The sequence below is a fragment of the Bacillus rossius genome, chromosome 14, assembly GCF_032445375.1.
Source record: "Bacillus rossius redtenbacheri isolate Brsri chromosome 14, Brsri_v3, whole genome shotgun sequence".
In the NCBI taxonomy this organism is placed as follows: Eukaryota; Metazoa; Arthropoda; class Insecta; order Phasmatodea; family Bacillidae; genus Bacillus; species Bacillus rossius.
The window spans coordinates 11,768,903-11,781,147 of record NC_086341.1 but is presented as its reverse complement, the minus strand read 5'-3'; the positions used below and the strand labels follow the sequence as shown (position 1 = coordinate 11,781,147).

Here is a 12,245-nt window from a genome sequence, read left to right as displayed (position 1 = left end):
ATCCGAGCTGACAGCCCTCCCAAAGCTGGTTCGACCCGTAAATACCACCCCCCCCCCCCCCAGCCGAGACACAACTCTTCACCCTCTCATTCGGGTCAGGTTCGTATAGGCAAATGTTTCTCCTTACCTCCAGAGCGTCGCCGCGTCTAATTGGTCGGCCGAGACCGCCAACAGCTCTCGCGCTGAACACACGACACTTCCATACCCCCCCCCCCCCACAGCACCGAAACACTAGCGAGTTTTCCGACGGGTTAAAGTATGCAAGCTGAAACCCCTTCTCACCTGGCGACGTGAGGCCGTAGATAGAGGGGAGCGGTTGGTAACACTGCACGAAAAGGAATTTTCCGTAAAAATAATTAAAACAAAAAAAATTACAAAAAATACATAATATGTGTGATATGTTCAATACTTTTCTGTTACTTAACGTTTCGAGTGAGAATGATTGGTTCGTTTGTGTAAATATAAAATACACAGGCTATTCCTTAATAAAAAAAACCTTCACACGTTTTTTAAGGTATTTAAAATTGAGCCAGCCCAACGAAAGAAAATGTCAAAAAAAAAACCATTTAACAGTATCTCGTGTACAGTTATTGTAACCTTAAAAGAAAACCGTTAAAATTAATCAGCGGTAACCTATTAGAAATATCGCGATACCATTTTGCGGAAATCATCAGGAAAACAAATGACAGCAAGTAAGTTGAGTTATTTTCACGGAATAATAGCCTCTTCTGTTTCAGTATTGTTCCGTTTACCTTTCCGAGTAGGAGCGGCGGGAATCCAGGGGGAGGGGCGCGTAGAACGACGACGACGACGACCGACCGGCGTTGGACGAGTTCCGCTTGACGCGCGCGTCCATGGCGACCGCGCGCGAACCGTCCGCACTGGCCGGGCGCTGGCCGGCGACTGTGGCGCGCGCGCCGACCGCAGCGCCCGCGGCGGCAGGGCGGGCAACTAGCGCCGCCGCCGGGCCCGCGCGCGCAGCCCCTGACATTTCGCCCACGACTGCCCCCACCCGCGCCGTACACTCACCCCCACCCACTCCCACCCCCCTCCATCACTCCCTCCGAGGGAACGAGAAAAATGGCGGTCAAGTACCACGTTCATTATCTTCATTTTAAGGGGCTTACCAACGCCCAGGGGCGTAGCCGGGGGGTGGGGGGTTTGGGGTTCAAACCCCCCTCCCCTTAGCACTAAATCTTTAATTAATTTCTTATTCATCACTCAAACAAATTTCATATTAAAACTAATAAAATGTTTACCATTACAATATTTTAATTTAAGAACCGAAAACTGCTAAAAATAGCACTATTTTACACCTTAAAATCCAAATTTTCCCGGGGGAGGAACCCCGGACCCCCGCTTTAATACGGAAGAGGGGGGGGGGGCATGCTTCTTAACACCCCCCATACACAAATCTTAGCTACGCCACTGCCAACGCCCCCCGCTTCGAAGCCGCTTGGTTAACAAGGTAACATCTTAATTTTTTTCTGATACTTCGTGTTTTTAAATAAATTCATAATATTTCTACTAAAAAAAAGGTCTGTATTAAATAAATTTTAATGACTTCAGGGCAAATTTGTATGTCGGTCCTAGCATTTACCGACAGCATGAAATCATGTGGCATACAGCGTTGACCGTTTGTATGTAGCCTTGATCATAACTCGTTATTTTTTAATATAGGTACCATTCATAAATCAATAAAAAAATCAGGTTTCTACGGTTTTGAAAAAAAAAAACTAATTTTTATTGATTTATGAATGGTATACGAAAAATTAAAGAGTATTTAGACGAATGCTGCACACGAACAGTCAATAAAAAAATTGTATTCCGCATAATTTCATGCTTCATACTTTCCTTAAGGTATAATCCAGACTGAATACGTATATTTACGTTTTTTTTTTATAAATTTTAAGTGTTTAATATGTGACCATTACGTAATACATAGCCCTTCTCAACAATTATTTAAATATTCATAGTAACAAAACATGTCATGGTTTGTATCCAGGAAATGTACCATTGTTATATACAGTTACGCACGGGAATTGAAACTAACAACTCAGCATCCACCGAAGATTTCGACTTCTCCCGCGCCCCTTCTTTTCCCAAGACGGTCCAGCAAAGAGACCTCCCACAGTCGGCGGAGCGACAACGCTGCGCTTACGTCACGGCGCAGATCGGCGGCTAGGGTACCGGAGCGTGTCTGCAGAGAGGCTGCGGTCCAGTACGTCTCTCTCTCTCTTTCTCTCTCTCGCTAACCCTCTGTAACTTTCTCCAACTCCCCCTCTCAAATTGAAACTCTATCTAACACTCTAAAATTCTTTCTAACTCTCGATATTTCTGTGGTGTTATGGAAGAGAGGGTTAAGTCAAAAACATCAAATTTTAAGAGAGGTGGAAGAAAGTCAAGGATTATTTTTGAAGGATATGACTTTTGACACTTTATATGGTTTGTAGTTTTGTGTTGCCTGTATAAGATATCAATAATTAATCACATAACGACTAATATTTGATCGTGAAAATAATATTAGACTTTCTTCCACCTCTCTTAAAATTTAATGTTTTTGACTTAACCCTCTCTTCCATAACACCACAGATTTAACTCTACAGTTCTCTTACACACTAACTCTCTAACAAACTCTCACGCTCTAACACACACTCCTACCCTACTAATATACCGTAGCCCTCGCCTCTAGTCAGAAACTCTTCGCATTGTCCCGGGAGAGAATTCGCTATTCGAGAGGGGTTATTAATCTGCAATTTTCTTAAGATACGCCATGAAGTTATTTCGCACTTCTGGAACTGTGAATGTATGGCTGCAGCTAGACGTAATATAAGCGTCGCCATGTTAAGTACGCGCGTCAAGTTACAACTGTGAGGTCAGCCGCTGAATGAACATTATTTTAAGAGTTACTATTATTGAATTTTTTTTAAAATTATTTTGTCAGGAATTACAAAAAATATATCCTCACATAATTGAAGAAAACTGATGTTTATACGTCTATGACAGCCCCACAAAAGAAGAAGAAAAAAAGAAAGAAAATCATCTATTCATCAAGAAACTCAGCGATAATCTTAACATGTTTGTTTTAAGACAACATCATGATATAAAATAATAAATCCTGCAACGAATAAACACCCTTCCCCCACGCCATTTTTTTTTATTTCGCGAGTCACTTAAAAAAAATAACACTAAATATTTTAAGTTATTTTGTAAATGGACATTTTCAGAACGTATACAGAGGAAGTTTCATTACGTGCACGTATTATTTTATTCACAGATAAGCTGATGTCACTGAAAATTTGAAATTGAAAGTCTTATCAGTCGACTGCATTCCAGCAATCGAATAACGTCGTCTCCATTATTTACAATTACTACCCCGAACACTTGATGCCCCAGGTGCTTTTTGACTGAATTTACGAGTTTACCGTACTTTTCCACTGAACAAATCGCTGGAAGTAAATATGTACAGTAAATAAAACAAAGGTAGAATCTTAAACTGAATAAATAAAAATAAACGGCGTATTTTCTGAAGAACGTTCTACGAAAGCACTTTTAAAGGCACTCAAATCACTCACCTTGTTTTGGACGAGAGATTAGGGTCGCTATGTTTCCGCCTTTCCCTTTGCGGCCTCTGAAAGAAAATAAAACATACATGATATGAATAAGTGCTCGACACCTTAAAATATTAGAATGCAGCTTTTAAAATGTCCAAGGATAGTGCTCAACAATCAAGAAAGAAAATAAACTACCATAACTTAAACAACAGCCATTTAGTTAGTACGTAAAGCACGCTATCACAGCGCGAAAATTATTTTGACATGCAAAGCTTTGCCATTGCTGTGCATGTCATGGGCACTGTATTAGCGTTCTGCGGTCACAAAGAAATACACTGACCAACGAGATGAGAGATCTCCCCCTGGGTGGGGCACAGCCAATAGGAGTCAAGGTTGTTTCCGCAGTAGGGTGGAACCAATGCAGTACCGAATAAGCCAACAAGGTGTTTAAAAATACCTAATGAACCAATTAAAACACTTTTTCAGGTAATTAAAAAAAAGCTATAATTTATTTAATCACTAGGTATATATATATACATACATACATATATAAAAAACTAAACATGAGCAAATGTAATATGAAATTTTCTATAATTATCCGGAACATGCCGAATTTTAAGTTAGAAAGCTAACACATTTTCAGAGTTTATGCCCAAATACGACCATAAACTGAAGTCAGACGTAACCTCCCCCCCCCCCACTCCAAATTTAAGTTAGCAAAAGGTTGCTGGAAATTAAAAGTTTCGTGAATTCCAGCACCCCTGCTGATTATTTGGGAATTTCTTTTTGTGACTTTTCGTGACCAGTCCCTCAGTTTCCTTACATTTACGGGACTTCGTTACCTGTAGACACCCTGGCCAAGCCATTCCGCTTATGCGGTGTTGTTTGTTCTGTTACTTGAGTCAATAAGATGGAGTGAACAGCTAACGGCTGGCTTGTATCCCGGCGTAGCTAGGGAAGATTGGGTGAGGTGATTCTACAATGCTTCGCAGTTGCCGATCACAGTACCTTGGCGAAGGGATAACACAACGCAAGCAGTTCTGAACCTGGAAGATAAATTCCACAAGTAAGTGTGTGTGTGTGGGGGGGGGGGGGGGGGGTGAGAAACCCTCTGATCACTGAGGCACAATGTTAGAATGAATGACCATTAAAAAAAAAAAAATGTGTGCGATTCATTCAGAACTCGCCAGTGATGCGCGAACATCTAACCTCGGAAACGAGCAAAATCACGTGTTCTGATCTCGTTCTTGCTGCAAATAAACTTATAATACGAAACTCGGACACGAAACTTAACGTTAAAATACTTTAAAATAACGCAGAGCGTGGTGGATAAACTCATAACGCATTAGCTTTTCAAATACAATTAATCTCTGGATGCGAATCTCACACATACTTTCTGCGCCCGCCTAAAAGAATTCGGTGACTGAATCGCAAACGTTGCTGGATCCATTACGCGCAGATAGCACGAAACGAACGGAAATTTTAAACTATTAGAAACGCCTCCGATAAAACCCCGGCTTTTGACCTGATATTCGACGAGGGATTTTATTTAAATGCTGCCCATGTTTTTTTTTTTAAATTCGCACACGATATAAGTTATACATCTATGTCATTACTAAAATATTACCCTAAAACCTTTTAAAACACATATTATAACATTAAATATATGTTTGTATATTTGTTTGTTTTTTTGCTTAAACAACTTCAATCAATCTGTGAATATTTTTTACAAACAATATTATACAGCTGATTCAACATTATTATATTATGTTACTACAAAAGTAAAAAAAAAAATCCAATGACGAGATTAAAACCTTGACCTTGGCGTTAACAAGCGCGCGCGCTCTGCCAAGCCTGTTGAGAAATTGAAAGGAGAATATGTAATATAATCAAAGTAATGCAGTCTTCTTACTTTTTTAAAACTAGAGATTACTTTTTACTGAGAATATTTTATTTTACCAAATATATTCCAATATTCCAGGGTAGTTTCACTATCACAAAGTTTCATTTGGCACACCAATGCGTTTGGTAGGCACCCTAACATTCACGAAAGTGATTACATACGGGTTTGTGTCGCTACAAGTGGATCCTCATCTTTGTGCCACAATTCCGTTCATCGACTTCCGTTCCATTTGTACGAAATTAGTCCCACAAAATGGCGTGTACCGACAGCAAAGATGTTTACACATAGGGAATCTTATCATGAATTAATACGGCCGTGACACAGCTTGACTCTTCTCAAGAGTGGACCCAGTACAGTGCGTGGCGCGTAAGGGCGACGAGGAGCGAAGAGCGGGGAGGTTATGGCCCTAAACGGGTCGTTACCACAACGCCGAAATACCACCACGCCGAACGTACAATAACGCAGAATGCCAAATTGACCGCGACGCCGACAGCTAGAAAACTGCTGCCTAACCTTTGTGGCAGTCCTGCAATGACATTTTTCGGCGTTAATGTATTTCGGCGTTTGGTAATTCGGCGTTGTGGTACACAGCAGTTTTCTAGCTGTCGGCGTTGTAGTCAATATGGCATTCGGCGTTATGGTTTTCGGCGTTATTGTACGTTCGGCGTTGTGGTGCGTCCCCGCCCTAAACGCTCTCTGGCCACCTGGAAACGGTTAGCGGAGGGAGGGGGGGTGGGATAGGCGGTGCGCCTGTCACGACCGTATCTGCCCGAGCTGACTTGGACCAGCGGGCTGCAAGCTACCTTCATCCACAACCAAGCCTTCCGAAGCGAGTCTCGGATCTGGCTATGGGCAGCTGGCTTGAGTGTTTTGGATTATACTTTCCGACAGTGATTTTCTACCAACAATCGAACTTAAAAAAGACTAGGTCTCACAAGCCGAGTTGGTCATCTGAGGATTTTCGTGTGAATTGCATTCCTAATACTATCCTTGATTTGTTGCTGAATCACAAGTGTTTCCACCAGATACTCACTAAAAGTTATTTTCAAGCTGTAAAAGGTCAACGCTAGTGTTCATACATATCAACACTAGCGTGAACCTTTACCACAATCAGATAATATTTGTAAAACATCTGTTGAGAAAATTTGGACACGGAACAACAAAATCAAGGAAGGTACAGGACAGGAATAAATTTACAGTAAACGCCCTCAAATAATTGTATTAATGATGATTAAATGAAATTACCAACTCGGCATGTGAGACCCGAGCCTTAAAAACTTCAAGAAAACCTACTAGGGCGAGTTATTTTATATTTTAATGTATTCTTGGCTGAAATAAAACACTTGGCAATGATTCAAAAGCGTTCAGATTGGCCGGGGAGAAACACATATACAGCTGTGGCTCAACTGGCAATATTTAGGTCTCTCAACGTCAATATGCTTTTACATACCCATATCATTCTCCCAGTACCAGAGCCTTGGAGAGTAAACACGGGAAACTGCCAGTTGCAGTAGTTTTTATGAGCGGGAAATTGCCCGTTGCAGCAGTTTTTATATGCCACGTCAAGAGAGGTCGATCCTGCAGGTACGCATATTTCAAAAGTCAAGGATGACCCTACCAGATTGTTCTGTCAGGCATGTCCACCCACTATGCAGTTCCATCCGACAAATGCCTGAAGTACTAAACCTTACATCCACTGCACTGGGTCACTGCAAGCTTCCACTTCCACCCGAAAACCCAACTTGATGGAATGAAAAGGCAACGGAGATGATGGCCGCCGACAGCATACCACAAAATGGCCGCCTACTGAGGACGATAACCAGTATTTTCAGAGAAATGGATGGCTGTCCTGACCGGATCCATTTGTGTGAGACGCCTTGGAGTGGGGAAAGGGGAAGAAGGTGCCTGGGCTGACTGGATCCTCTTGTGCCGGTCCTGAAATGATCCAAGAACCTTTACGCTCCCCCGTACTAACCCTTATTTTAACCAGAAGAAAATATCGTCCGTTCTAATACAGCAGAGAGTGTAAAACTGTATCACCTTCCCACAGCAAACCATATGGATATATCATTGGATGTCACCTGGTACACCCAAAGAGGTCTATACACCTGTTGGGTTCTCCCCACCTTTTCCGTGGTTCCTGGCAGGCCCATGCGGTGACGCTCGAGCATGATCCTACAGGCACTGGCCCCGCCAGACAGTCCCTTACTTGGGCTCTTGCCCCCCCCCCCCTTTTTCCAGGTCGTCTTTAATTCGTGCAACGAGAAGTACACGGCCTGTTCGCTGGTCCGAGGACCTACAGAGTCCATCTCGAGCAAGTGGGTTGCAACCACCTGGTCCCTCGAAGCCAACCTCAAAGATCGGCGATGTGTGTCTCGCCCGTCCACCCGAGGAACTCGCGACTGCGGGGTATCATGCCCCAAGTGTTACCCCAGGGGGGACGCCAGAGACAGCCTCCGTGCCAGCTTTGAATATATATACTGTATAGAAGTCGCCAGCCCAGGTTAAAATTTCTAATACGGTTTTGAGGTAGTTGGTTAATTCACAGCCGCAATCGCCACCATCTCTAGGGCATCGACTTGTGGTGGTCCCTAGCGGACAAGTGTCGAACTCTTCAAACACCCCTTCCCCCTCCTGTTGAACGACGTTGAGCTGCAGTGAATGATGGATGAGGGGTGCGGGGGAATGACAGCAGGCGACAGCGCTGCGCTCTAACGTGTAAATAACAATTAAGACGATACAGGGCGTTACGGCAGCGCACTGCAGCGGTGAAGTTCCCAAGCTGCTCATCATAAGCTTCTGAAAAACGTAGAGTAAATCCTATCTACTCGCGACTTCTATACAGTATATATATTCAAAGGTGCCAGCGGCATCGCCCTCCAAAAACACACCTGCCGGAACCGCGAGTCGGCCAGAGCTCGGGAAGGTAAGCACACGCCAGACCGACTTGGCCCGCTGTGTTCCAGTCTCCAGACCACAGCGAGGTCTCTCCTCTCCGCTACGCGCGCAGGAAGTGTGGCGACCGACACGCTTCCGGGAAACCCCGCCACCGAGATAGCGGAGTTTACAACCCCCCCCCCCTCCCTCCACCCATACCCATCCTTTCCTTTGCGGACCCAGGATTCTGCGAGGCACTAGGCCATTTGCACTAACATAATGCAGCTTTTTTTTTGACATGCGCCATTCCAGTTTTGCACTGTTTGTCATAGAAAAAAATTCCGAAAACAAAAATATAACAACAAAAAAAGTGCAAAACTGCAATGGCGTATGTCCAAAAAATATACTGCATTAAATCAGAAATTCCCATTGCACGAATCATTTAAAGAACGCTTTTGCCTAATATTTTCGAAATGGGCCTACCGTGGGAACTTTAAGAGAAGGGGCTGAGGTTATCGGATAACATACACAGAAAAGGCTTTCCCTTGCCAAATTATATATATATATATATATATATATATATATATATATATATATATATATGAATCAGGAATTTGCAAAAGGTACAAAGTCCACTTTTTGGCGAAAATATGTTATGACCATGTAAATGATCTATAAAGAAAGGGCTATCTGTTCAGCAGGATAAAGTCCAAAGTCCAATTCATTTAGCACAGTCAAATTCACTATGAATATTTAGGGAATTTGCAAAAGGACTCATGTCCTGGACATGGCACCTTTTGAAAATGAAAAGTATATGTCGTGGACTTGATACTTTTTGAAAATGAAATATTTGTGAAGATCTTTCATAGAGATAATATTTTATGGAGTGGTAACAGCATTATATACAAATAAGCAAAATATGTTTATGATTGCTGGTTATGTAAGCTTCACTCCTTACATTAAAACCTCCATGGTTGTAGGAACAACAGTTGGCAACAATGGCATTTTATCATAATTATTTTGTTTACATTTAGTTAAAATTATTTTGTTTTCTGAATGGAACACATACAGTTGAAAATGGATAGCAACTGTACTAATAAACGAAAAGGTGTAAGAAATGATGATATTTATAAGCGAAATACGATAAAAAAAAAAGGCAAAAATAAAGGGTTTGCCTGACACAAACCATGCAGGAAAAGAAATTGGTGCCAGACAAACGGGATCCCAATGCAAGAAAGTGAACCTTTTAGTACATAACAATGCAATCATATTCAACATAACCTATGTGTAAAGATATTAACATTATGTTATTGTATGAACCTAAATCATCGTGTTTCTTTCGAAATTTTTGTGTGTGCTGTTGTAAGATTATTATTTTGTTGTTCTAATGAAATATGATATGTTTCTTACAGATGCAAGAAATGGTGGTTTGCACATTTTACTGAGTATCAGCAAATTGATGTGATCCAAAGGATAAATGGCTACGACACGAAGAATGAGCAAGATATTTACCTCCAAGGGTTAATCCAATCAGTACCTATACAACGGAGGCGACCCCGAAGTAGTGAGGGCTCAACAAAGTCAAGTTCTTTCATTAATAATGTACGAGGGTTATTTTTTTTTCAACCTCCGATCGGCTGTAATAAAAAAACAGGAATGAATTGGGAAATTATATTAATGTCAAAAGAAACGTACATCTTTACTCTATTTTTCCACATAATCACCGTGCAGATTGAGGCATTTGTCGTACCGATGCACCAGCTTTCCAATACCCTCTGCATAAAATGATGCCTCCTGCCTATTCAGCCACGTTTTAACAGTGCTCTGCAGTTCATTGGTGTGCTCTTCTGCCTGTAAGAAACGGATGACTCCACGCAGCTCGCATTTTGCCGTACAGTTTATCGTTGCAGCCATGTTGACATTCCCATAACCAAGCTTCAACTGAGGTGTGAGTTGGCCGCTCCACATGGTTGGTGGAAGGGGGTAAACACTACGAGACGTGTCGATTCGTAAACGAGCGATTAGGGTATCGATTAATGGGCATGCCATTGAGAAATGAAACTGCAATCACACTGCAGGGCACTGTTAAAACGTGGCTGAATAGGCAGGAGGCATCATTTTATGCAGAGGGTATTGGAAAGCTGGTGCATCGGTACGACAAATGCCTCAATCTGCACAGTGATTATGTGGAAAAATAGAGTAAAGATGTACGTTTCTTTTGACATTAAAATAATTTCCCAATTCATTCCCGTTTTTTTTATTACAGCCGATCGGAGGTTGAAAAAAAAATAACCCTCGTAGAATGCAATACTCAAAGGATCAAAGTTTGCCGTAATGCTTTTATTGCCTTACATGGTATTACGGCAAAACGCGTACGTAGTTTATGTACATTACTTTCACAAGGTAAATTCCCAAAAAAAAAAAAAAAAAAAAACATGGAAAACATAGAAATGGAAGAGAAATAACAGGTGAAGAGCTGCGAAAAATACACGAACATATTGAATTCTTTCCGGTACATGAGCCTCATTACTTGTCTAGAGATGTATTTTATTTAGATGCTAGAATAAATGTGACCAAAATGTATGGTATGTTTAAAGAACAGAATCCAACTTCTAAAGTCTCTTACAAGTACTACACAAAGTATTTTAGAGACAACTTTTCCCTTTCATTCGGGCAACCGCAAGTAGATACGTGTTCGAAATGTGAACAACTGTCAGCCACATTAAAGAATTCACATCTGACTGCTGGTATGAAGGGTGGTGCAGAGACTGAGAAACTAGTGCATCTTAGGAAAGCAAACAAATTTCACAAACAAAAGAAACTTGTTACAGAAATGTCTGTGAAAGATGAAAGTATTGCAGGAATAGTTATTGATTTCATGCAAAATGTACCACTGCCACATATTCCTGTTCAGGAAATATTTTATTTGCGCCAATTGTGGGTTATTGTATGCAACATTCACGATCTGAGGACTGGGAAGTCAGTGTTTTATATTTATCACGAAGGCCAAGCACACAAAGGACCAAATGAGGTGTGTTCATTCATTCTCGATTATATTGGGACGTACATTAAGTCAAATGTTAGAGAACTACATGTATTTTCAGACGGCTGCCCTGGTCAAAACCGAAATAATACAGTTTCACGGTTTATGGTGGCTTTAACTGATACAGACAATCTCAGAACATCCACCAGTACTTTCCACAGTGTGGACATTCATACCTGCCATGCGACAGGAATTTTGCAGTTGTTAAAAGAGCTATCAAACACATTGATAGAATTTATACTCCTAAAGAGTATGTAGAAATCATTGTCAGCTCTTCCGCCAAAACAACTTTGAAGTGAAAATGGTTGATTCTAACGATATCCTAGATTTTAAGGGATGGTGGACTTCGTGTTATAGAAGAACAGCTACGTCGTTAGAAACATCAAAACGAGAAGTACCAAGAGATCGAAAGGAACACTTCGCTATTTCCAAATACTATGACTGTACATACACATCAGACGCAAAATGTACTGTAAGTGTGAGCGAACATATTAATGGACTTATTCAGCATACGTTTTACCTATGCCTCCCATACAAAAATGACATACCTACACTACCAACAAGACACGCATATCCAGACGGACATGTTGCAATCAGGAAGGAAAAACTCCTGGATATTGCGAAATGTAAGCAGTACATTACTTTAAGTGAAGAAGCTATAGCATTTTATGAAGATGTGCTTCGTTGGCCAGTCACAATGAACAATAACTAAGTGCTACCTACTGTTTGCAGAACTAATATCATTCATTGCTAACAGGTGTTTTCATGTATCGTTTCTGTTAAATACATAGAGTAACATTTTTGTTTCATTTTCAGAAGTGATGCCAGTGACAGTTTAGGGTTATATTTGTAAAAGGGCATAAGTCCA

The 12,245-nt window shown here is 41.3% G+C and overlaps 1 protein-coding gene across 3 annotated transcripts in view; it reads right to left on the bottom strand.

Annotated features, from left to right (window-relative positions):
• LOC134539148 (rho guanine nucleotide exchange factor 11-like) overlaps positions 1 to 12,245 on the bottom strand; it is a 517,952-nt gene that overhangs the window by 163,302 nt on the left and 342,405 nt on the right. For all 3 annotated transcript variants that reach the window (XM_063380904.1, XM_063380905.1, XM_063380906.1), the window contains one exon: positions 3,576 to 3,631. In XM_063380904.1, the coding sequence (XP_063236974.1) occupies positions 3,576 to 3,631 (56 nt within the window). The remainder of the gene's footprint in view (positions 1 to 3,575; positions 3,632 to 12,245) is intronic.